The sequence below is a fragment of the Gobius niger genome, assembly GCF_951799975.1.
Source record: "Gobius niger genome assembly, chromosome: 19".
Lineage (NCBI taxonomy): Eukaryota > Metazoa > Chordata > Actinopteri > Gobiiformes > Gobiidae > Gobius > Gobius niger.
In genome coordinates this window covers 29,735,747-29,762,578 of record NC_136870.1, presented here as the reverse complement: position 1 = coordinate 29,762,578, position 26,832 = coordinate 29,735,747, and the positions used below count along the sequence as shown (strand labels likewise).

At 48.5% G+C, this 26,832-nt stretch overlaps 1 protein-coding gene across 1 annotated transcript; it reads right to left on the bottom strand.

Moving 5' to 3' along the window:
* Positions 1 to 10,894: 10,894 nt before the first annotated feature.
* Positions 10,895 to 26,754, bottom strand: noc3l (NOC3-like DNA replication regulator). The gene is made up of 21 exons (XM_079577345.1): positions 26,625 to 26,754; positions 24,828 to 25,032; positions 24,543 to 24,666; positions 24,143 to 24,297; positions 23,943 to 24,020; positions 23,756 to 23,856; positions 22,825 to 22,986; positions 22,302 to 22,395; positions 22,026 to 22,201; positions 20,407 to 20,535; positions 20,178 to 20,309; positions 18,301 to 18,381; positions 17,035 to 17,135; positions 16,410 to 16,482; positions 15,908 to 15,971; positions 15,757 to 15,828; positions 15,462 to 15,643; positions 15,219 to 15,347; positions 12,162 to 12,259; positions 11,941 to 12,031; positions 10,895 to 11,327 (listed from the first exon to the last, which is right to left on the bottom strand). Exons 1-21 carry the CDS (start codon positions 26,631 to 26,633, stop codon positions 10,959 to 10,961), a joined length of 2,625 nt encoding a protein of 874 aa, XP_079433471.1. The 5' UTR covers positions 26,634 to 26,754; the 3' UTR covers positions 10,895 to 10,958.
* Positions 26,755 to 26,832: the final 78 nt, after the last annotated feature.

Sequence of the window (26,832 nt, the reverse complement as noted above, 5' to 3'; positions counted from 1 at the left end):
GACTTTGAAATCTGACCCTAGCCCTGAAAAAAGTTGGTAATTCTAGCCCGGAACCTACCTTCAGAACCCGGAACTTGACCTTAACCCTGGTCTTTAAACCTAGCCCCAATAATATAACCTCCGAAAAAAGATCCCTAACCTATGAAATACGAATACAAAAAACGATCCCTAAAACTCACCAGAAACTCAACCCCCGAAAAATAAAAACAAGAATGTTTTTTATTTAATAAACCTCAACCTTAATCCAATTCCAACCCTGGAATCTCTCATCTATAGACTTGAAATCGAACCCTTACCCTTTAAACTTATTTATCCATCTTTTGAATATATTATTATTTAAAAAAAATCTAAAAATAAAAAATAATTTGTTTATTCCTCTATTACCCCTTTATTTCCTATTCCGTTACTAATTTGTATCCTCAAAATAACCCGTTCATATAATAATTTTTTCATCCTTTAACATTTTATATTTATATCTTTATATTTTCGTAGGACTTTCGTCAATTTAGAATGTCCGTTATAACTAAAACATTAATAAATATAGATACTTATACTAATCCACAAAAACCCTGCCACTGCTCCTTTAAGAAAGACGCTTATTTCCTGGTTTCAGCTACGACCAATCAAATCGATACTCACATTATTTCCCGGGGTTCAAGTTGGCAAAATAGAGGCACCGTGACTCTAAGTCTCATCATAAAGAAAGGGAAGCCTCGCCCAGCCTCACCTAAACCCACCGGATGGCGGGGATCTATTCTTTGGTGAGTATCCTCGCATTACACAGACTTTCTGAGGTTGTGCGGTGTATGGAACGCAGAAAGCGCTGACACAAGTCATAACAAATGGTCGTGCGGTGTATGGGACGTTTGTATGACAGATCTCCTGGGGCTGTGCGCGGTATGGAGCACAGGAGATCGTGAAGACCCACGAGTCTTTCCCTCCAGCAGGGAAACTTAACCGGGGAGCGTTGCTTGGCGCGGCTGCTCCGGAGCGGTTTCCCTGTCGGGCTGCGGAGGGAGCGGTCTGGTGGAGCGGGAGAAGCGACGTTCTGTCGCAGCGGACCCCGTCTCCTTTACCCTGAGGCTTTCCGGGGGGCATTGCCTGGCGGGGCTGGCCCGGTTTGCCAACACGGGACGGACAGCTCCTTGCGGCGGGAGAGAGCGGTCTGGCGGGGCGGGAGAGGCGGCGCGCGGTCGCCGCTGACTCCCGTCTCTTTGCCCTGAAGCGCTCCGGGAGGCACCGCTTAGCGGAGCTGGCCCGGTGCGTGGACAGAGGGACAGACGGCTCCTCTCGGTGCGGGAGAGCGTACCGGTGGAGCGGAGGAGGCGGCGCTGTGCCGGCGCTGGCCTCTGCTCCTTTACCCCGAGGCGCTCCGGCGGGCACCGCTCGGCGGGCCTGGCCTGGAGCGCTGACACGGGACGGATGGCTCTCACGTGGAGGGGATGCGGACTGGGGGGGCGGAGGAGGCGGCGCTGTGCCGGCGCTGGCCTCTGCTCCTTTACCCTGAGGCGCTCCGGTGTGCACCGCCTGGCGGGGCTGGCCCGGTGCGCTGACAAGGGACAGTCCGCTCCTCTCGATAGCCCGTGGAGGAGGATAGACACCGAGCTACGAGCGGGGGTTTGGGGCTCTGCGCGGCAGGCACTGACTGCCGTGTTGGACCCTAAACTGCTGTCCACCAGGGAGGCACTGTTCGCAGAGCTGGCCCTGAGTGACACAGCACCGCTCCGGGCTATGGGTCTACGGGGGTCAGGGCCCCCCCTCCCTCCCCCCACACATTTTCAAGACAAGAGACGACCTACAGCAGCGCCCTTATTAGACCCTGGCTGGGATACCTAGCGGTGTGAACGAACAGCCGGTGGATTGAGGAGGGCGGTAAGTATACAGCCCCCCAGGTTCCGACTATAGGACAGCACTATGGGTGTGGCGGTCCAGGGCATCAGGACCTTAAATGTAGCCCAATTTTCTATGGGGCTTAGCCCCGCCCATGCAACAGCACATATGCATTACGCACGCTTTTAATCTGACTCTACAAAACCCCTTTAAACCTTCTAAAAAATGTTATCCCCTGGTCCAATAAGGGCTCAGGCCGTGGATAATTCACAATTTATTTATTTTTTCCCCAAAGATGGACATGGTTACTTTGGGTCACCTGAGGAGCCCTTTCTTTTGGGGATTCTCCCCAACATTGAGGGCCCCTCCAAACCAGGGATTTAACTGGAAGGCAACGTTCAACCGGGGCTGGTCCAGTGAACCTTGGAGGTCTTTTGTTGGGAGCATTCTTTGGGATGGGAGAAGCAATGTTCAGACATGGCTAGGCTCTCATTCCCTCTACCTGACCGAAATCCGGAAGGCAATGCTTTGTCATGGCTGGTCTGGACCTAGGAAAGGAAGGAGTGCTTTCACTTGGACCGATGGAGGCCCTCACAAGACTCCAGAATAAACTATGCTTCCCGTCATAAATTATAAGTCCCTCAATCAAATCCCAAATCTACATAAACCCATCCCAGCTTCCCTAACTCCCTATAACTCCCGCCTTTTAGATAGATTCTCCGTTAATTTCGTTGTAAAATCCTAAGAAATCTCCAATATTAGACGATTGTTTCTCAAACCAAAAACTCGTTAGAAATAAGAAAAGACTCTCAGAAACCAGAATAATCATTTATGTACACTTAAAAATTGGAACAAAAATTCAGTATTTTCTTACAATTTATTACCTACCGTTTTATATGGAATTAAAACTTTGAAATCTCGATTACCTAAACCACTTACCTCACTTACAACTAAACTCTGGCTCAACTTAAATCTTGTTCTCATAAATTAATTACTTACCTTTTTCTCCTTCACTCACCGTTACTTTAATAAATTTAAAAAGACACACCACGGGACTTGATCATTCCCGTTGGGGCCGTCCTTGGATGAGGGTGTATAGTGGTAATGGCCGAAACACCCTGTGATTCCAAGGTACACTACTGAAGATGTGTCAAATTATAATTTCGGGATAATTCAATATAAAGACATTTTAGAACAGAAAAAAATAAGCTTAACATTTTCTCCATAAAACACATTCCAAAAACCGCTAATAATATCCAAAAACGTTTTAAAAACCTCGTACATAACTTTTAATTTCTGAAAAACCTAACCCTAACCCTATGGCCGAAACACTCGATGACACCAAGGTCTTCTACTGATGTGTCTCAAATTTAGACTCTAAACAAAGAACCTATCCTACAAACCTTCACTTAAACCCAATTACCGAGGACTAACACTAAACTATCACTCATTTCAACCACAACTTAAAGAATCCTAACCCAAACACTTGCTCTTAACCTAATATTAGTGGCCTATGCCTAAACTTAAACCTAGGACTCTAAACCTAATATTAGGGGCCTATGCCTAAACTTAAACCTAGGACTCTAAAGCAGCACTCATTTCAACCACATCTGCTGTAATCCTAACCCAAGCTCTTACCCTAAACCTAATATTAGTGGCCTATGCCTAAACTTAAACCTAGGACTCTAAACCTAATATTAGTGGCCTATGCCTAAACTTAAACCTAGGACTCTAAAGCAGCACTCATTTCAACCACATCTGCTGTAATCCTAACCCAAGCTCTTACCCTAAACCTAATATTAGGGGCCTATGCCTAAACCTAAACCTAGGACTCTAAAGCAGCACTCATTTCAACCACATCTGCTGTAATCCTAACCCAAGCTCTTACCCTAAACCTAATATTAGGGGCCTATGCCTAAACTTAAACCTAGGACTCTAAAGCAGCACTCATTTCAACCACATCTGCTATAATCCTAACCCAAGCTCTTACCCTAAACCTAATATTAGGGGCCTATGCCTAAACTTAAACCTAGGACTCTAAAGCAGCACTCATTTCAACCACATCTGCTGTAATCCTAACCCAAGCTCTTACCCTAAACCTAATATTAGTGGCCTATGCCTAAACTTAAACCTAGGACTCTAAAGCAGGACTCATTTCAACCACATCTGCTGTAATCCTAACCCAAGCTCTTACCCTAAACCTAATATTAGTGGCCTATGCCTAAACTTAAACCTAGGACTCTAAAGCAGGACTCATTTTAATCACATTTGCTGTAATCCTAATCCAAGCTCTTACCCTAAAACCTAATATTAGTGGCTTATGCCTAAACTTAAGCCTAGGACTCTATAGAAGCGCTCCTTCCGCAACTTAAATATACTTAATCTCGACCATTATTCTAACCATTGGGAGCTCATGCTTGAACTTGAGCCTCTTTAATACAGTTTTTCTTCACTTTCTCCTCCCCCCTTCCCCTCCCCCATGCCTCCTCTTTGGTGGTGTGGGTGAGAGGGGAAGGGGTTGAGCTCATGCCTGGACAGGTAGGGGAGTAGCTCGACCCCGGACAAGGGTTCTACTCCTATGCTCTTCCGCTTCCTCCCCCATTCCCTCTTTTTTTCCCCTCTCCTTCCCCATACCTCTTCTTTGGATGTGTGTGGTTGGTTGGTTTGGTGGAGCATGCGGCTCGACAGGTGGGGGGAGTGGCTCGACCCTGGACAAGGGTTCTACTCCTTTGCTCTTCCTCTCCATCTTCATCACCACAGCCATTTCTTGGGAGTAGCTCGACCCCGGATAAGGGTTCTACTCCTATGCTCTTCCGCTTCCTCCCCCATTCCCTCTTTTTTTCTTTATTTCCCCTCTCCTTCCCCATACCTCTTCTTTGGATGTGTGTGGTTGGTTGGTTAGGTGGAGCATGCGGCTCGACAGGTGGGGGGAGTGGCTCGACCCTGGACAAGGGTTCTACTCCTTTGCTCTTCCTCTCCATCTTCATCACCACAGCCATTTCTTGGGAGTAGCTCGACCCCGGATAAGGGTTCTACTCCTATGCTCTTCCGCTTCCTCCCCCATTCCCTCTTTTTTTCTTTATTTCCCCTCTCCTTCCCCATACCTCTTCTTTGGATGTGTGTGGTTGGTTGGTTTGGTGGAGCATGCGGCTCGACAGGTGGGGGGAGTGGCTCGACCCTGGACAAGGGTTCTACTCCTTTGCTCTTCCTCTCCATCTTCATCACCACAGCCATTTCTTGGGAGTAGCTCGACCCCGGATAAGGATTCTACTCCTATGCCCTTCCGCTTCCTCCCCCATTCCCTCTTTTTTTCTTTATTTCCCCTCTCCTTCCCCATACCTCTTCTTTGGATGTGTGTGGTTGGTTGGTTTGGTGGAGCATGCGGCTCGACAGGTGGGGGGAGTGGCTCGACCCTGGACAAGGGTTCTACTCCTTTGCTCTTCCTCTCCATCTTCATCACCACAGCCATTTCTTGGGAGTAGCTCGACCCCGGATAAGGGTTCTACTCCTATGCTCTTCCGCTTCCTCCCCCATTCCCTCTTTTTTTCCCCTCTCCTTCCCCATACCTCTTCTTTGGATGTGTGTGGTTGGTTGGTTTGGTGGAGCATGCGGCTCGACAGGTGGGGGGAGTGGCTCGACCCTGGACAAGGGTTCTACTCCTTTGCTCTTCCTCTCCATCTTCATCACCACAGCCATTTCTTGGGAGTAGCTCGACCCCGGATAAGGGTTCTACTCCTATGCTCTTCCGCTTCCTCCCCCATTCCCTCTTTTTTTCTTTATTTCCCCTCTCCTTCCCCATACCTCTTCTTTGGATGTGTGTGGTTGGTTGGTTTGGTGGAGCATGCGGCTCGACAGGTGGGGGGAGTGGCTCGACCCCGGACAAGGGTTCTACTCCTTTGCTCTTCCTCTCCTTCTTCATCACCACAGCCATTTCTTCCCCCTTTCATTTTAAGGTCTATCGTCGCTTTTACGTCCATTAATACAATATTTTTAGTATGACAACTTTAAGCGCCACTGGAATGGGGAAACTCAGCGACGTGCGTGGGCCCGTGCATTGCCTTTGACTCTCCTTAACTGTTTAATTCATCAAGGAATGAACAGGGAGGGTCATCGTGATAATTTTCTAACCCTAACCTAACCCTAACCCTAACCCTAACCCTAACCCTAACCCTAACCCTAACCTAACCCTAACCCTAACCCTAACCCTAACCCTAACCCTAACCCTAACCCTAACCCTAACCCTTAAACCTAGGACTCTAAAGCAGGACTCATTTTAATCACATTTGCTGTAATCCTAATCCAAGCTCTTACCCTAAACCTAATATTAGTGGCTTATGCCTAAACTTAAGCCTAGGACTCTATAGAAGCGCTCCTTCCGCAACTTAAATATACTTAATCTCGACCATTACTCTAACCATTGGGAGCTCATGCTTGAACTTGAGCCTCTTTAATACAGTTTTTCTTCACTTTCTCCTCCCCCCTTCCCCTCCCCCATGCCTCCTCTTTGGTGGTGTGGGTGAGAGGGGAAGGGGTTGAGCTCATGCCTGGACAGGTAGGGGAGTAGCTCGACCCCGGACAAGGGTTCTACTCCTATGCTCTTCCGCTTCCTCCCCCATTCCCTCTTTTTTTCTTTATTTCCCCTCCCCTTCCCCATACCTCTTCTTTGGATGTGTGTGATTGGTTGGTTTGGTGGAGCATGCGGCTCGACAGGTGGGGGGGAGTGGCTCGACCCTGGACAAGGGTTCTACTCCTTTGCTCTTCCGCTTCCTCCCCCATTCCCTCTTTTTTTCTTTATTTCCCCTCTCCTTCCCCATACCTCTTCTTTGGATGTGTGTGGTTGGTTGGTTTGGTGGAGCATGCGGCTCGACAGGTGGGGGGAGTGGCTCGACCCTGGACAAGGGTTCTACTCCTTTGCTCTTCCTCTCCATCTTCATCACCACAGCCATTTCTTGGGAATAGCTCGACCCCGGATAAGGGTTCTACTCCTATGCTCTTCCGCTTCCTCCCCCATTCCCTCTTTTTTTCTTTATTTCCCCTCTCCTTCCCCATACCTCTTCTTTGGATGTGTGTGGTTGGTTGGTTTGGTGGAGCATGCGGCTCGACAGGTGGGGGGAGTGGCTCGACCCTGGACAAGGGTTCTACTCCTTTGCTCTTCCTCTCCATCTTCATCACCACAGCCATTTCTTGGGAGTAGCTCGACCCCGGATAAGGGTTCTACTCCTATGCTCTTCCGCTTCCTCCCCCATTCCCTCTTTTTTTCTTTATTTCCCCTCCCCTTCCCCATACCTCTTCTTTGGATGTGTGTGATTGGTTGGTTTGGTGGAGCATGCGGCTCGACAGGTGGGGGGAGTGGCTCGACCCCGGACAAGGGTTCTACTCCTATGCTCTTCCGCTTCCTCCCCCATTCCCTCTTTTTTTCTTTATTTCCCCTCCCCTTCCCCATACCTCTTCTTTGGATGTGTGTGATTGGTTGGTTTGGTGGAGCATGCGGCTCGACAGGTGGGGGGAGTGGCTCGACCCCGGACAAGGGTTCTACTCCTTTGCTCTTCCTCTCCTTCTTCATCACCACAGCCATTTCTTCCCCCTTTCATTTTAAGGTCTATCGTCGCTTTTACGTCCATTAATACAATATTTTTAGTATGACAACTTTAAGCGCCACTGGAATGGGGAAACTCAGCGACGTGCGTGGGCCCGTGCATTGCCTTTGACTCTCCTTAACTGTTTAATTCATCAAGGAATGAACAGGGAGGGTCATCGTGATAATTTTCTAACCCTAACCCTAACCCTAACCCTAACCCTAACCCTAACCCTAACATTAGTGGCTCATGCCTGAACTTAAGCCTAGGACTCTATAGAAGCGCTCCTTCCGCAACTTAAATATAGTTAATCTCGACCATTACTCTAACCATTGGGAGCTCATGCTTGAATTTGAGCCTCTTTCAATACAGTTTTTCTCCACTTCCTCCTCCCCCCTTCCCCTCCCCCATGCCTCCTCTTTGGTGGTGTGGGTGAGAGGGGAAGGGTTTGAGCTCATGCCTGGACAGGTAGGGGAGTAGCTCGACCCCGGACAAGGGTTCTACTCCTATGCTCTTCCGCTTCCTCCCCCATTCCCTCTATTTCCCCTCTCCTTCCCCATACCTCTTCTTTGGACGTGTGTGGTTGGTTGGTTTGGTGGAGCATGCGGCTTGACAGGTGGGGGGAGTGGCTCGACCCTGGACAAGGGTTCTACTCCTTTGCTCTTCCTCTCCTTCTTCATCACCACAGCCATTTCTTCCCCCTTTCATTTTAAGGTCTATCATCGCTTTTACGTCCATTAACTCTAGCTAGAGTCCTTTACCTAAAACAATATTTTTAGTATGACAACTTTCAGCGCCGCTGGAGTAAGGAAACTGCAGCGACGTACGTGGGCCCGTGCATTGCCTTTGACTCTCCTTAACTGTTTAATTCATCAAGGAATGAACAGGGAGGTCATCGAGATAATTTTCTAACCTAACCCTATCCTAGGGTTAGGGTTTACATGCCTAAACTTAATATTTTTTCCAATTATTAATTCGGACTTCTGTTGATCTTTTCCATTAATTTTTTTCCAAAATTCGAATTCCTATTTTTCCCCCTTTTTTTAAACAATTTTTCCCCTCTTTTGATCATCCCCCCCTTTTTTATTCCTCCCCCCTTTCCCCTCCCTCTTTTTTTATGGGTGTGGAACCTTTGGCCAGGAATACTTAGCCTATTGGCCTCCAGTGTGGATCCTGGATCTCCGTGGTCCATGCTGGGGGCCTTACGGCCAGTGGGCCGCTCTGGGGGTGGACCTGGGGTTGGTCGGGTGTCCTGGGAGTAGGGACGGAATCTCTGTTTTGCTTATGTACTGTTGACATGTTTTTTTTCATTTTTACAAGTGTTTATGCCTGAACCTCACCTATGGTTGAAAACGTGAAACTTAAAGTGTTACATGGTCTAATTAAGGTGGGGGCTGATGTGATCCGTCCCGTCTTCCACTTCGCCTGGGCCGGCGGGGTCGCTCCTGGAGTTTGCCCCTGGCACCTAAGAAGTTAAGGATTATTGCCACTGGGATGAGAATTAATAATAGTCATGCATATAATCTTGTGCATCTTACATATATTTATTTTTTCAGCAAGGTTTGAAACATACGGCAGTGGTGGGTCACTGTATACAGGGCCGACGGCTCTCCCTAGGAGTATTCCTACTGTTGCGGTGATCTGCCCTCTCCTCTGCCCTCCCCGTTTGGTTGCCGCCCTCCTCGTCTGAGGCCAGGTGGGACCAATTTGCAATCAGGTGCACACACCTGGACTGTTCAAAATGACTCTCACTCACTCCACTGTCATGCACCGGGAGCAGCCCAACACCACGGGAGGAGCACAGGAAAACTCCTAAAAAACTCAACAAAAGACTCAACCAACACAAAACGCTGAGCGGGAACGGACTCACTTTTAAAAACCTGAAGAGACTGCCGGTAAGCGCCAGCGCGTGCTTCTGTTGTTAATCCTGTGTTCAGTGCTATTTTGTAAATATTGATTTTTATGCGGTTTACCTGGGTTTAATGTATAGTTTAGAAATTCATCACTGCATTTAATTAACTGTGGTAAACTTGTTAAAAGCATAAATAATGCAGCGTTTAAAATGTACTGTGTAAAAAGTTTAAGTCATAGTTTAAAATAGTGTAAAAGTTAAAATCCTTAAAGGCTTAAAACATTTATAAAAGTGAAGGGTAAAATGTGCTAAAATCATAAATATTTATCCGTATCTACATATAAAACGCTGTGAACTCCATAATTTAAAATGCATGTTAAAAATGTTAGATTTTGTACTGAAAACTTGTGTTAGGGTTAGGTTTAGTTACTTATTGGGAATTTCTTTTCTGTTTTCACTAAGGTTTTTTTTACTAAACAAACCAACGAATGAAGTAAATAAAAGGAGAAAGACAACTTCCTGGCCTAGAGTAAATTCCTGTACATAACTTCAGTAGTGAGCCCATCTCACGTCAGGTGTGGGAACCCGCCCGTTAAAAAACTAGTAAAGGCTAGCAAAACCTGACACCTACTTCCCCTTTACGTAGCTTCTCTCTATAAGAGACAGTGGGTTTGGTTTAGTACTCGCTGTAGGGGTTGATGTCCTTGGGAGGGAAATTAAGGAGCTTTTGAGCAGGCCTGTTGCCAGTGCACCGAAAACCGACTGGTCTTTTTAAGAATAATAACACCAAAACCTAACCCTAACCTATAGGAAGGACAATTTTAGTTCGACAAAAAAAAATTTTTTTTTGGATTATTTTAGCTAGTTAATTTGGTTTATTATTTTGATGTGTACAACACGACTGGGAAAACCTCAGGGTACAACTTGCAGCAGATATGGCCCGTGCATTACCGAGCTCCACTAGGGAGTTGAGTCTAACTCATAAACCTAACCCTCCCTCATGCCTCCTCTTTGGTGGTGTGGGTGAGAGGGGAAGGGGTTGAGCTCACGCCTGGACAGGTGGGGGGAGTGGCTCGACCCTGGACAAGGGTTCTACTCCTTTGCTCTTCCTCTCATTTTTCATCACCACAGTCACTTTTTCCCCCCTTATTTTTGCACCTTTCGGATCTAATGCCAGGCCTTAACGATGGCTATAGCAGGAAGCCTCTACTGAGGACATGTCTGTCTCATTTTACGATGGCCACACCTCTTTGTCAGGGGTTTGCACCTTCTACAATTGGAACCAATCTCACATAATGCAGTGGAACGGGAGACTGCGGATGACGTACGTCGGCCAGTGCAAACCTTTGACTCTCCTTAACTGTTCAATTCACTAAGGAATGAACAGGGAGGTCATCGGGATATTCCCCAAACCTAAACCCAACATAAGCCTTTTATTGTCGCTCTGGGAACTACAGCCATAGAGGAACAGGGATAGGGAGGGGATATTACCCTAACCCTTTGTTTCTTCACTTTTTATTACCTTCAACTGTTTATCTACCAAACCCTAACAAAAACAGTTATTACACAAATTGTCATTGAAAACCCATTTTATAGAAAAGCAAATACAACAGCCATATCCCATTGAAAACTATTTATTGACACAGAATGACAGGTTTACAGCATGTAACATCCAGACTCACAGCACCCCCTACAGTCCTTCAGTGAGTATGCGCTTGGTCTGAGCTCAGGTGATCATGCTTTATAGGTTCTAAGCTCTGTGACAGTCTGTCCAACTCAGAAACACCAAGCTCCGCCCCCGCAGAGGCACAAGGCTCCGCCCTCGCAGAAGCACAAGGCTCCGCCCCCGCAGTGGCACAAGGCTCCGCCCTCGCAGAGGCACAAGGCTCCACCCCCGCAGAGGCACAAGGCTCCGCCCCCTCTGGTGCACAAGGCTCTGCCCCCGCTCGTGTACAAGGCTCCGCCCCCTCTGGTGCACAACGTTTCGCCGCTTCAGGTAAGGCTAGGATGTGGTCAATGAAAGCCTGAAGGTCTTTGTCCAACAATGAGTCTCCGACGCCAAAGTGCTCCTGCCAAAATAAACGTTTAAAACATATTTAGTCCAGAGTCAGGGACAGGAGGGGTCGGGGTTAGGGGACAGTGACATCTCCTGAAGGGTCAGGATTAGGGGACAGTAACACCGGAAGGGTTGGGAGATGGTAAGATCACATAATAGGTCAGCGTTAGGATACTGTAACACCTCCTGAAGGGTCAGGGGGCGGTAAGATCACCTGAAAGGATAGGAGATGGTAAGACCACCTGAAAGGTAAGGGTTAGGGGACAGTGACATCTCCTAAAGGGTCAGGGGACAGTGACATCTCCTAAAGGGTCAGGGGACAGTGACATCTCCTGAAGGGTCAGGATTAGGAGACAGTAACACCTGAAAGGTAAGGGTTGGGGGACAGTGACATCTCCTGAAGGGTTAGGGGACAGTGACATCTCCTGAAGGGTTAGGGGACAGTGACATCTCCTAAAGGGTGAGGAGATGGTAAGAACACCTGAAAGGTGAGGGTTAGGGGACAGTGACATCTCCTGAAGGGTCAGGGGACAGTGACATCTCCTGAAGGGTCAGGGGACAGTGACATCTCCTAAAGGGTGAGGAGATGTAAGACCTTTTGAAGGATTAGCTTGAGCTCACTGCACCTTTTTCCTCTTGGCGGCTGATTGGCTGGACACCGGTGGATTGAAGGTCATGTCTTTGATGCTGTAGTCCTCAAACAGGTCTTCAGGCGCCCTGCACATGAGAGTTACACATTTCTTTAGACGCCTCTGGGGCAGTAGTAGTTGTAATAAGTGTAATATAATTAGTATAGTAGTACAAGTACTGATGTTAGTAATAGTAGTACTGTTAAGGCACTCCTCACCTTCGGCAGAGTTCCAGGCTCAGGGCCTTGGAGCCCTCAGTTGGAGCACCGTGGCTCAGGTGAAAAGCCAAAGTCCTGACGGTAGGATGGAAGTGTCGCTGAACAAACACAAACTGGTTATTCATTTATTCATTGTTTCATGACTCAAACACAAAAGTCCCAGAGAGTCCAGACCCCACTGCCTCCAGGTGTTGGTGAAACTCCTCAGGAGGAGAGTGTCTGAGGCAGTGTCCTAGACCTCCCTCTAGAGGACAGTCTTAACCCTCTCCCTGAGGGGAGTCCTAGACCTCCTGAGGCGAGTCTAGACCTCCTCCTGAGGTGAGTCTCAGTTATAGTGAGTGTGTCTCACCTGTAGGGGCAGTAGTGTGTGTTGTAGTGAGTGTGTCTCACCTGTAGGGGCAGTAGTGTGTGTTGTAGTGAGTGTGTCTCACCTGTAGGGGCAGTAGTGTGTGTTGTAGTGAGTGTGTCTCACCTGTAGGGGCAGTAGTGTGTGTTGTAGTGAGTGTGTCTCACCTGTAGGGGCAATAGTGTGTGTTGTAGTGAGTGTGTCTCACCTGTAGGGGCAGTAGTGTGTGTTGTAGTGAGTGTGTCTCACCTGTAGGGGGAGTAACGAGTGTTGTAGTGAGTGTGTCTCACCTGTAGGGGCAGTAGTGTGTGTTGTAGTGAGTGTGTCTCACCTGTAGGGGCAGTAGTGTGTGTTGCAGTGAGTGTGTCTCACCTGTAGGGGCAGTAGTGTGTGTTGCAGTGAGTGTGTCTCACCTGTAGGGGCAATAGTGTGTGTTGTAGTGAGTGTGTCTCACCTGTAGGGGCAGTAGTGTGTGTTGTAGTGAGTGTGTCTCACCTGTAGGGGCAGTAGTGTGTGTTGTAGTGAGTGTGTCTCACCTGTAGGGGCAATAGTGTGTGTTGTAGTGAGTGTGTCTCACCTGTAGGGGCAGTAGTGTGTGTTGTAGTGAGTGTGTCTCACCTGTAGGGGCAGTAGTGTGTGTTGTAGTGAGTGTGTCTCACCTGTAGGGGGAGTAACGAGTGTTGTAGTGAGTGTGTCTCACCTGTAGGGGCAGTAGTGTGTGTTGTAGTGAGTGTGTCTCACCTGTAGGGGCAGTAGTGTGTGTTGTAGTGAGTGTGTCTCACCTGTAGGGGCAGTAGTGTGTGTTGTAGTGAGTGAGTCTCACCTGTAGGGGCAGTAGTGTGTGTTGTAGTGAGTGTGTCTCACCTGTAGGGGCAGCAGTGTGTGTGTTGTAGTGAGTGTGTCTCACCTGTAGGGGCAGTAGTGTGTGTTGTAGTGAGTGAGTCTCACCTGTAGGGGCAGTAGTGTGTGTTGTAATGAGTGTGTCTCACCTGTAGGGGCAGTAGTGTGTGTTGTAGTGAGTGAGTCTCACCTGTAGGGGCAGCAGTGTGTGTTGTAGTGAGTGTGTCTCACCTGTAGGGGCAGTAGTGTGTGTTGTAGTGAGTGTGTCTCACCTGTAGAGGCAGTAGTGTGTGTTGCAGTGAGTGAGTCTCACCTGTAGGGGCAGTAGTGTGTGTTGTAGTGAGTGTGTCTCACCTGTAGGGGCAGTAGTGTGTGTTGTAGTGAGTGTGTCTCACCTGTAGGGGCAGTAGTGTGTGTTGTAGTGAGTGAGTCTCACCTGTAGGGGCAGTAGTGTGTGTTGTAGTGAGTGTGTCTCACCTGTAGGGGCAGCAGTGTGTGTTGTAGTGAGTGTGTCTCACCTGTAGGGGCAGTAGTGTGTGTTGTAGTGAGTGAGTCTCACCTGTAGGGGCAGTAGTGTGTGTTGTAATGAGTGTGTCTCACCTGTAGGGGCAGTAGTGTGTGTTGTAGTGAGTGAGTCTCACCTGTAGGGGCAGCAGTGTGTGTTGTAGTGAGTGTGTCTCACCTGTAGGGGCAGTAGTGTGTGTTGTAGTGAGTGAGTCTCACCTGTAGGGGCAGTAACGAGTGTTGTAGTGAGTGTGTCTCACCTGTAGGGGCAGTAGTGTGTGTTGTAGTGAGTGTGTCTCTCCTGTAGGGGCAGTAGTGTGTGTTGTAGTGAGTGAGTCTCACCTTTAGGGGCAGTAACGAGTGTTGTAGTGAGTGTGTCTCACCTGTAGGGGCAGTAGTGTGTGTTGTAGTGAGTGTGTCTCACCTGTAGGGGCAGTAACGAGTGTTGTAGTGAGTGTGTCTCACCTGTAGGGGCAGCAGTGTGTGTTGTAGTGAGTGTGTCTCACCTGTAGGGGCAGTAGTGTGTGTTGTAGTGAGTGAGTCTCACCTTTAGGGGCAGTAACGAGTGTTGTAGTGAGTGTGTCTCACCTGTAGGGGCAGTAGTGTGTGTTGTAGTGAGTGTGTCTCACCTGTAGGGGCAGTAACGAGTGTTGTAGTGAGTGTGTCTCACCTGTAGGGGCAGTAGTGTGTGTTGCAGTGAGTGTGTCTCACCTGTAGGGGCAGTAGCGTGTGTTGTAGTGAGTGTGTCTCACCTGTAGGGGCAGTAGTGTGTGTTGTAGTGAGTGTGTCTCACCTGTAGGGGCAGTAACGAGTGTTGTAGTGAGTGTGTCTCACCTGTAGGGGCAGTAGTGTGTGTTGCAGTGAGTGTGTCTCACCTGTAGGGGCAGTAGCGTGTGTTGTAGTGAGTGTGTCTCACCTGTAGGGGCAGCAGTGTGTGTTGCAGTGAGTGAGTCTCACCTGTAGGGGCAGTAGCGTGTGTTGTAGTGAGTGTGTCTCACCTGTAGGGACAGTAGTTTGTGTTGCAGTGAGTGTGTCTCACCTGTAGGGGCAGTAGTGTGTGTTGTAGTGAGTGTGTCTCACCTGTAGGGGCAGTAGCGTGTGTTGTAGTGAGTGTGTCTCACCTGTAGGGACAGTAGTTTGTGTTGCAGTGAGTGTGTCTCACCTGTAGGGGCAGTAGTGTGTGTTGTAGTGAGTGTGTCTCACCTGTAGGGACAGTAGTTTGTGTTGCAGTGAGTGTGTCTCACCTGTAGGGGCAGTAGTGTGTGTTGTAGTGAGTGTGTCTCACCTGTAGGGACAGTAGTTTGTGTTGCAGTGAGTGTGTCTCACCTGTAGGGGCAGTAGTGTGTGTTGTAGTGAGTGTGTCTCACCTGTAGGGGCAGTAGCTCCCACAGCGTGGCGTTGTGAGCATTGCTGTGCTCCGGTTCGTTGAGCTCTGGGAGGAAACATCCGCTGCCCTGAAGCTCGGTGTCGAGGAGAGCGTCGCAGCGCGGGAACGTCTGAGGGACACGGCCACATGTGTTAATAAAGGCTTGTTAATAATTATCACACAGGGCGGCTGAAAGTGCTGACTAAAGATGGTTGATGAAGCGCGGTGATAATGTCGTTCTCACCTGGAGCAGCGTCCTGTTCGCCGCTAACACAGCGATGCTGGCGTTGGGCAGCGTGTGCAGACTGAGCGTGCTCAGGCGCTTCAGGTATGACATCACTCTCTGAAGAGTCACATGTTTCCGTCGCCGTGGGAACATGGTATCCACACAGCGAAGCGCAATGGACACGTCGTCATTAGAGAAGCCTGAGGGTTAGGGTTAGTTTAAAAGTTTAAATATCTGACCTCACAGAAACATGCAATATGACTCAAATAGGTCTACAGGCGACGACACAGACACGTTTGTACGAGTAGTTTACCTGCGTGTAGCTGCATTAGAACAGAGTAAAGATGAGAGTAAAACTTCAGAGGATCAATGTTCAAGACGTCGCCTAAAAACAAGAATTCAAAAATAGTTTCAGAGACGAGCAGGGGAGGAGGAGGAGCAGAGGAGGAGGAGAAGATTCTCACCTTGTCCTGATAAAATGGTGAAGACCGTCTGGATGCAGTGGAGACTCTCTCTGTTCGACAGATTCTGAAAACAAACAAACAAACATAAGCCTCCGCTCTGCCTCTCCTCTGCCTCTCCTCTGCCTCTCCTCTGAATCTCCTCTGCCTCTCCTCTGCCTCTCCACTGCCTCTCCTCTGCCTCTCCTCTCCTCCTCCTCCTCTCCTCCTCCTCCTCTGCTTCTCCTCCTCCTCTGCTTCTCTCCTCTCCTTCTCTCCTCTCCTCCTCCTCTCTCCTAATCTGCTCTTCACTTCTCCTCCTCTGCTTCTCTCCTCCTCCTCCTCTGCTTCTCTCCTCCTCCTCTGCTTCTCTCCTCTCCTTCTCTCCTCTCCTCCTCCTCTCTCCTCCTCTGCTCTTCACTTCTCCTCCTCTGCTTCTCTCCTCTCCTCCTCCTCTCTCCTCCTCTGCTTCTCTCCTCCTCCTCCTCCTCCTCTTCCCCTCTGTGCCTGTGGGAGATAAACTCACCCCTGATTGGACGAGCTGCTGCAGGACAGAGACGAGGTCGTCAAAGAACTCCAGATTTATCAGATGAGCGAAACTGCAACGAGACGAACATGAAATCAGTAAAAGACAAAAACTAAATCTCAAACTAAACCCAACAGTAACACACGCCATCCCAAACCAAACGACATTAAACATATATGAGACGAATGTGAAATCAGTAAAGGACAGTCAAACTAAAACGTTAGTTTTAGTTTGCTTTACTCAAATCTAAAAGAGTTTACAGCCTATAGTGGAACACCTCATTTGAAACTGTAAGAGTAATGTAAGAGAACGGATCTAATGAACTTTTTTCCTTCTCAGGTTTTAGTGGTTCTTATCCCAGTTGGTCTGGTTTTTGCCTCAGAGTGTAATGTAACTGATGAAGCAACAAAAATATGACTAAAAATGAATGTAAAGAAACGTAACATAAAAGGTGACAACAAAAACTAGGAAAAAGATTAGCCCTTAGCGTTCAAATGAGCCCTTCCACTGGCCTTGAGGCAGTAAACTCCAGACGTGAAGTTTTACGATTTGACAACATGAAACAAGACAAAACAGAACAAAAGACAAAAACTGAAACATCACAAAGTAAAACAGAGCGACTCACTGGGCCAGTCCCTCCAGAACGGCCGACAGCAGAACAGACTTCTGAGCCTTCTTCAGGATCCGGAAGTAAATCACAAACACCACGTTGAGGATCTCTGTGTGCTGAAATAATGAGAATATATTATAATAATAATATAATAATAATGATTTAAACTGAAACAGGTTTAAACATGATTTAAGATGAAACAGGTTTAATAATTATTTAAGTTTAATAATGATTTAAGCTGAAACAGGTTTAATAATGATTTAAAATGAAACAGGTTTAAACATGATTTAAGATGAAACAGGTTTAATAATTATTTAAGTTTAATAATGATTTAAGCTGAAACAGGTTTAATAATGATTTAAACTGAAACAGGTTTAAACATGATTTAAGATGAAACAGGTTTAATAATTATTTAAGTTTAATAATGATTTAAGCTGAAACAGGTTTAATAATGATTTAAAATGAAACAGGTTTAATAATGATTTAAAATGAAACAGGTTTAATAAAGTGGAAGCAGGTTTAATAATTATATTAATTTAAGCCCCCGGTCAACTGCCTGATGGGGGCGCCATAGAGCCTTCTTCTATAATTTTTTCTCACCGGCCACTAAAATTAGAGCTCACTGACAAACAACTTTGGATCCCTGTTACTCGTGCGTCGGTGAATGTTAGCTACGTGAATTCTTCTGGATGTAAATGATACTCGTGCGTCGGTGAATGTTAGCTACGTGAATTCTTCTGGATGTAAATGATACTCGTGCGTCGGTGAATGTTTGCTACGTGAATTCTTCTGGATGTAAATGATACTCGTGCGTCGGTGAATGTTTGCTACGTGAATTCTTCTGGATGTAAATGTTACTCGTGCGTCGGTGAATGTTAGCTACGTGAATTCTTCTGGATGTAAATGATACTCGTGCGTCGGTGAATGTTAGCTACGTGAATTCTTCTGGATGTAAATGATACTCGTGCGTCGGTGAGTGTTTGCTACGTGAATTCTTCTGGATGTAAATGATACTCGTGCGTCGGTGAGTGTTAGCTACGTGAATTCTTCTGGATGTAAATGATACTCGTGCGTCGGTGAGTGTTAGCTACGTGAATTCTTCTGGATGTAAATGATACTCGTGCGTCGGTGAGTGTTAGCTACGTGAATTCTTCTGGATGTAAATGATACTCGTGCGTCGGTGAGTGTTAGCTACGTGAATTCTTCTGGATGTAAATGATACTCGTGCGTCGGTGAATGTTTGCTACGTGAATTCTTCTGGATGTAAATGATAGTCATTACCAGTTGGAGCTTCTTGTCTCGCGACTCATCGGCCTCGGCCTCCAGCAGCTCCTTCTGCAGACGCTCCTCCGTCTTCTTCCACTGAGGACAAAGACAAATCACGGTTAAAAACAATGGAACTTCCACTGAAAACAGTTATGAGGCTGTGAAAAAATAAAGATAGAAATGTCCAAAGGTCTTGGTTTCGAACTCCACTTGTGCCTCTGATGCTGATCTTCATAAAACTCTGGAGCAAAATGTTTATTTAGGGAGAAATTTCAACTGCTTTAGTTTCAACTGTACTTAATTTACTCATATTCTGCTGATATGGTCCCTCAAAAGGTTTCTCATAGGTCTCTCAAAGGCTATTCAAAAGGTCACTCAAAAAGTTTCTCAAAGGATCCTCTCTAGTTTAATCAATGGTAAACACAGGTACGATCGTGTAGTGAGGAAACACGATGCTCCTTCACTGACCTTCCTCTGCTCCGACACTGACCTTCCTCTGCTCCGACACTGACCTTCCTCTGCTCTGACACTGACCTTCCTCTGCTCCGACACTGACCTTCCTCTGCTCCGACACTGACCTTCCTCTGCTCCGACACTGACCTTCCTCTGCTCCGACACTGACCTTCCTCTGCTCCGACACTGACCTTCCTCTGCTCCGACACTGACCTTCCTTTGCTCCGACACTGACCTTCCTCTGCTCTGACACTGACCTTCCTCTGCTCAGACACTGACCTTCCTTTGTTCCGACACTGACCTTCCTCTGCTCAGACACTGACCTTCCTCTGCTCCGACACTGACCTTCCTCTGCTCCGACACTGACCTTCCTCTGCTCCGACACTGACCTTCCTCTGCTCCGACACTGACCTTCCTTTGCTCCGACACTGACCTTCCTCTGCTCCGACACTGACCTTCCTCTGCTCCTTCACTGACCATCCTCTGCTCCTTCACTGACCTTCCTCTGCTCCTACACTGACCTTCCTCTGCTCCGACACTGACCTTCCTCTGCTCCGACACTGACCTTCCTCTGCTCCGACACTGACCTTCCTCTGCTCCGACACTGACCTTCCTCTGCTCCTTCACTGACCTTCCTCTTCTCAGACACTGACCTTCCTCTGCTCTGACACTGACCTTCCTCTCCTAATACACTGACCTTCCTCTGCTAATACACTGACCTTCCTCTGCTCCTTCACTGACCTTCCTCTGCTCAGACACTGACCATCCTCTGCTCAGACACTGACCTTCCTCTGCTCTGACACTGACCTTCCTCTGCTCCGACACTGACCTTCCTCTGCTCAGACACTGACCTTCCTCTGCTCAGACACTGACCTTCCTCTGCTCAGACACTGACCTTCCTCTGCTTCGACACTGACCATCCTCTGCTCCGACACTGACCTTCCTCTGCTCTGACACTGACCTTCCTCTGCTTCGACACTGACCTTCCTCTGCTCCTTCACTGACCTTCCTCTGCTCCGACACTGACCTTCCTCTGCTCCTACACTGACCTTCCTCTGCTCCGACACTGACCTTCCTCTGCTCTGACACTGACCTTCCTCTGCTCAGACACTGACCTGCTCCGACACTGACCTTCCTCTGCTCAGACACTGACCTTCCTCTGCTCTGACACTGACCTTCCTCTGCTCCTACACTGACCTTCCTCTGCTCTGACACTGACCTTCCTCTGCTCCTTCACTGACCTTCCTCTGCTCTGACACTGACCTTCCGCTGCTCTGAAACTGACCTTCCTCTGCTCAGACACTGACCTTCCTCTGCTCCGACACTGACCTTCCTCTGCTCCGACACTGACCTTCCTCTGCTCCGACACTGACCTTCCTCTGCTCCGACACTGACCTTCCTCTGCTCTGAAACTGACCTTCCTCTGCTCAGACACTGACCTTCCTCTGCATGCGTGACAGGTTCTTCTTCTTGTCTTTGTTGTTCATAAACTTGTGCTTCGGCGCCGTGTCGTCCATGTCTCTCTTCATCTGCACCTCTTTGATCCGGAGCGAGAGCAGAGTCTGTAGAACCTGCATCGCAACAACAAAAACAAAAACATATAAAATCATCCGATTGAGAGAAAAACTGTTGATCAAAATAATAAAGGCTGAAATAATAAAGCCTGACCTCAGGTCGGAGCTCGTAGTTCAAGTTTTTGACCAATCCAGAAACGACTCGAACCGCAGCCAGTGAAGCTCCGCCCACTTTGTCCTGAACAAACAGCGCCTTAAAGGATCCGCAGACGAGACACGAGACCTGCCACAAACAAACTGTGTTAGTCCTGGTTTACATCCAAGTTTTTATGCTGTTGGTCCAGTGACAGAATTACAGGAGGCTCAAATTAATGATATTACCCCCAGTTTTTATTTTTTTCCATTTTTGTTACTTATTTGGCCCATTTGCCCCCATTTCTCACACATTTGTTGACATCGTAGATGATATTGTAAATGCACAGATCTCTCACACATTATTCTGTTTTTGGTTTTAAACGACAAATACTTAGTATAGGTATCAGTATCGAATACCAAGTAAGGATCAGGGTCAGATCCAAACCTCTGTGTCGCGGTGGTTTATCAGAGGGACCAGGGTCAGGGTCTAGATCAGGGACTAGGGCAGGGGTTAGTGTCAGAGTCAGGTCCAAACCTCTGTGTCGCGGTGGTTCATCAGAGCGACCAGGGTCTGGGTCTGGGTCTAGATCAGGGACTAGGGCAGGGGTTAGTGTCAGAGTCAGGTCCAAACCTCTGTGTCGCGGTGGTTCATCAGAGGGACCAGGGTCAGGGTCTAGATCAGGGACTAGGGCAGGGGTTAGTGTCAGAGTCAGGTCCAAACCTCTGTGTCGCGGTGGTTCATCAGAGGGACCAGGGTCTGGGTCTAGATCAGGGACTAGGGCAGGGGTTAGTGTCAGAGTCAGGTCCAAACCTCTGTGTCGCAGTGGTTCATCAGAGGGACCAGGGTCTGGGTCTAGATCAGGGACTAGGGCAGGGGTTAGTGTCAGAGTCAGGTCCAAACCTCTGTGTCGCAGTGGTTCATCAGAGGGACCAGGGTCTGGGTCTAGATCAGGGACTAGGGCAGGGGTTAGTGTCAGAGTCAGGTCCAAACCTCTGAGTCGCGGTGGTTCATCAGAGGGACCAGGGTCAGGGTCTAGATCAGGGACTAGGGCAGGGGTTAGTGTCAGGTCCAAACCTCTGTGTCGCGGTGGTTCATCAGAGGGACCAGGGTCTGGGTCTGGGTCTAGATCAGGGACTAGGGCAGGGGTTAGTGTCAGAGTCAGATCCAAACCTCTGTGTCGCGGTGGTTCATCAGAGGGACCAGGGTCTGGGTCTAGATCAGGGTCTAGATCAGGGACTAGGGCAGGGGTTAGTGTCAGGTCCAAACCTCTGTGTCGCGGTGGTTCATCAGAGGGACCAGGGTCTGGGTCTAGATCAGGGACTAGGGCAGGGGTTAGTGTCAGGTCCAAACCTCTGTGTCGCGGTGGTTCATCAGAGGGACCAGGGTCTGGGTCTGGGTCTAGATCAGGGACTAGGGCAGGGGTTAGTGTCAGAGTCAGGTCCAAACCTCTGTGTCGCAGTGGTTCATCAGAGGGACCAGGGTCTGGGTCTGGGTCTAGATCAGGGACTAGGGCAGGGGTTAGTGTCAGAGTCAGGTCCAACCTCTGAGTCGCGGTGGTTCATCAGAGGGACCAGGGTCTGGGTCTAGATCAGGGTCTAGATCAGGGACTAGGGCAGGGGTTAGTGTCAGGTCCAAACCTCTGTGTCGCGGTGGTTCATCAGAGGGACGAGGATCACGATGATGTTGTTGTGGAAGTTGAAGTGCGACAGATGCAGCAGGAGTTCACACAGACACTTCACCGAGACTAAGGCCAGACCTCGATACGAGTCCAAGGACACGGTCTGGACCCGCTTTGCCCGGCTGCCCTTCCAGTCTGAGAACACACAGAGAATGGGGTTTACCCACCGCCTGGTTCAGTTTAGTCCTAGTTCGGTTCAGCCCTGGTTTAGTTCTGGTTCAATCCTGGTATTTACCTGAGATGATCTGCTCCAGATCCTCCAGGAAGAACTTGTACTGACTCAGCAAACCCTCCTCAAACTCCCGGAGCGCCTGGGTCTCCTTCTTCACCTGCAGATGAAAAACACAGAAACATCGTGTGTGAAACCGACACAACAGGAGGATGATAGTGCTGTGACGTTTCTCAACGGCTCTTCTGAACGGCTCTTTAATGCAAACGGCTCTTTAAGGTGATCGGTTTGAACCGGATCTCAATTGTGAAAAGAAACGGATCTTTTTTCCCCAGAACTCAAGAATCTGCCCAACAACGGAGCCACACAAGGGAAGTGTTCTGCTCTTCAGTCAGAGATAGTTGCAGCCTCTTATTAATTGCGGAATCCTTCCGGTGGGTTTACAGAAGTGCAGCAATGGAGGCACGGCCCATGAGGGCCATTCAATGCCGTCAGGGGGAAAACTCAAAAAATGTGCTTAAAAATGGACCTATGGGCATTTTGTCCTGTTTTTGGCAACATAACTACAGTGGTAAAGGAGGTGCAGTACCTTGGAGCTCCTCTCGGTGGTGCTCAGGGGCCGGATTTTAAAGGTGGGAGCTATGTCTTTAAAAACCTCCATCAGAGAAAACATCACGAGCTTCTTCACCGTCACCGCGATCGACGAGTCCGACTCTGTCAGCATCGAACGCAGCTCCTTCAGGCGCTTCATCTGTGAACGACAAACAAGGTAAACGAGCGCGAAGAGCCCGAGTCTGAGCACCGAGAGTCCCACTCTGAGCACCGAGAGTCCCACTCTGAGCACCAAGAGTCCCACTCTGAGCACCGAGAGCCCCACTCTGAGCACCGAGAGCCTCACTCTGAGCACCAAGAGTCCCACTCTGAGCACCAAGAGTCCCACTCTGAGCACCGAGAGTCCCACTCTGAGCACCGAGAGTCCCACTCTGAGCACCGAGAGTCCCACTCTGAGCACCGAGAGTCCCACTCTGAGCACCGAGAGTCCCACTCTGAGCACCGAGAGTCCCACTCTGAGCACCGAGAGTCCCACTCTGAGCACCGAGAGTCCCACTCTGAGCACCGAGAGTCCGACTCTGAGCACCGAGAGTCCGACTCTGAGCACCGAGAGTCCCACTCTGAGCACCGAGAGTCCCACTCTGAGCACCGAGAGTCCCACTCTGAGCACCGAGAGTCCCACTCTGAGCACCGAGAGTCCCACTCTGAGCACCGAGAGTCCCACTCTGAGCACCGAGAGTCCCACTCTGAGCACCGAGAGTCCCACTCTGAGCACCGAGAGTCCGACTCTGAGCACCGAGAGTCCGACTCTGAGCACCGAGAGTCCGACTCTGAGCACCGAGAGTCCGACTCTGAGCACCGAGAGTCCCACTCTGAGCACCGAGAGTCCCACTCTGAGCACCAAGAGTCCCACTCTGAGCACCAAGAGCCCCACTGTGAGAACCAAGAGCCCGACTCTAAACACCTACGTTGTTGTGTGGATCGGCGACGATGGCGGAGGCCAGTGCTGCCACCTGCTGTTTCCTCTGAGTGAGGCGCAGCACACGCTCCTCTGGGCTCAACAGCACCTCTGCAGGACAAAAACAAGTATTACACACTGTTCTTTATTCAACTCTAAGGCAGAGGGTCACACACTGCCCCCTACAGGACACTTACCAGACTGTTCAGGCTCTTCCTGTTCCTGCTGCGGCTCCTCCTCTTCCTCTTCATCCTCCTCTTCCTGTCGAGTGACAACTGGAGACAAAGGACACCAAACAAACATCAAACACGAAAGAAGAGGAAGTGAGAGGGTTAATGCTCCTGTCTTTGTGCCACTGGAGGGAGGGGTTAGTTAGCTAGTTAGTTAGGTTAGTTACCTCTCTCCACAGTCTGGGGGATCACTCCTCTCTTGTCTTTTATGGGCAGGAGGTGAATCACTTCCTTCTCCTCCGTTTTGGCCATCTTTCGAGGGACTTTCTCCAGATCCCTCAGCAGCTCAGACTTTCTCTTCTTGGTGCTGTGAACCGGAGCGCTGCAGATACAAACACAAAAACACACGTGAGAATCTCCGTCTGAATCTGTACAGGGTTTAGGTCATGAACATTTAATAACGGACATGTCGACCCAGAGTTCAGCTCGGAGGCCTGAGCTCATGTTTCAGACTCTTTAGATCAAACAGGGGTTTAGTTTGGAGGACTTTCTGGAGCATTTCTCTCTTTTGGGGACTGAGGGTCATGTTAGAATTAGGGGATTACGTAAGAATTAGGGGGTCGTTACCTTGACGACAGGTCTCTGGTGATGAATGATGCTCTTTGGGCCATGTCCTTCATCTGCTGCAGATCCTCTTCCTCCAACATGTCTGTAGGCAGCTCCTCCACAAACTGCTCCTCCTGGACTTCATCTACAACCAGACCAACCAGAACTATTACCCTATAACCCTACAGAGAACCCAAAACACCCAGACAAAACACGAATTACTCTGTGACCCGACAAACCCTGAACATGTCCTGCGTCTGACCGTGATGATATCTGACCCTAACTGGCTGTTGGTGGCGCTCTTACCTGGGTTAGGGCAGTATCGGTTCAGTTCCTGGGGCTGGCTGTTGGTGGCGCTCTTCAGGGCTTTGCGGAGACGTTTCTGTTCTTTTCGTTGCTTCTTCTCTGTGTTTTGTTTCTTGAAGCTCCGGTTTTTCTGTTTGTTTTCCAGCTTCACGCCCGACGTCTTCAGAAGCTTCCGGAACGACGGGCGCCGCTTCTTCGATCGTGGCTGAAACAGAAACGTTACAGATTCAGAAATGAACAGATATTGAGGTTTGAGGTCAGGAACCCTCGTCTTTTAGCCGCTAAGTTCAACTTAATAATCATCTGTCAAGATTTTACTCACATTTGCAACATTTCTGAAAATAAATGTAATTGTTTTGGCTCAAATAATATATTTTTAATGTTGTGAAGATAAAAAAATGATGTTTAAATTAGGGCTGTGCAATTAATCGCTGTGATTAGTGTGTGATTTATCCCTGTGATTTCAGGGATAAATCACACGCTGGGACTTTGTCTTCACATAAAAACTGTCCCAAATGACCTGAATTACTTCTCATCCCACCTGAACACAGCACATGTCCTGTTTTATGACTCTGTGGCCTCTGCTCTCCACTACGCTGCCGTGTGCTGGGCCCCGGGCCGCACAGAGCGGGACAAGAACAGACTGAACAAGCTGGTCAGGAGGGGCAGCTCCGTCCTGGGCTGCCCCCTGGGGGACAGGAGGGTGTTAGCCAAGCTCACCTCCATCATGGACAACACCTCCCACCCACTGCACGGGACTGTAGAAGAGCTGAGCAGCTCTCTCAGTGGCAGGTCCTTCATCCCCACTGCTGTCAGACTGAGCAATAAGTCTGTAGAGTAACATGTGCAATAATCTCTGTATCAGCTGCTCTTTATTCCCTGAACCAGCGTCACGTATTGACATCCTGCACTAGGACGGTAACTTTACACCCCGACACTCTACTTATATAACCTGTTTATCCTATTTTTATTTATTATTATTCCCTTATTGTTATAACTCTTCCCCATAAGATTTGTGCTTTACTTATTGTACATAAGACGCCTCGTTTTCTACTATTGAACTGTTTGCACATTTCCCGTCTGTTTTGCTCACTCTGAGTGATCTGATTGAACCGATTGTAACAAGTGAGTTTCTCCGTTGTGAGATCAATGAAGGATTATCTTATATTATCCACTTAAGCTTTACCCAAATCTTTGAAAAAAAACAAAGTGACAAAAAGTAATGAAACAGAAATGCTTCAAAAAAGTAACAAAACCAAACATGCCAGCAAAAAAAGTTACAATCTGCTTTCTTTCAAATGAGACTCTGTTGCTCTCCAGCGCAGAAGCTTTAGAATTGGGTAAAGCTGAACTGGAGAAAATGTGCTTGGTTAAGGCAGGGGGCATCTAGCAGTGTTCACATTAAGTCACGTTTTGTTTTTCATAATTGTCACGAGTAGAAAATAAATCAGCCTTTTACTCACAGTATTTGAGTAAACATGTACTCCAGGTACTCTTTACTCTTTACTCTTTACTCTTACCTGAGTAAATATTTCTGCTCTACCGCCTCTGACACCGAGCAACAAAAACAATACTCAAGTACAAGTCATTTTACTCAAGTAGTTTGCGGCTGATCTCGGATTTAAAGTCTTAAATATGAACAGAAACATTAAGATAATCTCTTTATTCTTTACATCTGCCCCTGTGGAGGCGTCCGCTCCGTGAAGTCACGTCTCTCATCTATAATCAGCCCATAATCAGTCTGTAATCAGTCTAAAACCTGCAGTAAACGATATTAAAACACTTGTCTCAACTCACCGGGCCCATGTCTGCGCTGTGTCCGGGATCAGAGCTCCAGACGCGGCCGTAAATCCCAGAGAAACACGAAGAAAAACACAGAAACGCGAGTGAAAACAGCAGCAGCTGCACAGGAACCACGAGGGTCTGCGCTTACACGTGACCCGGAAACAACCCGGAAACAGCCCAGGAAAACCACAGCGCCCTGGGTGGCCATGTGGTGAAACTG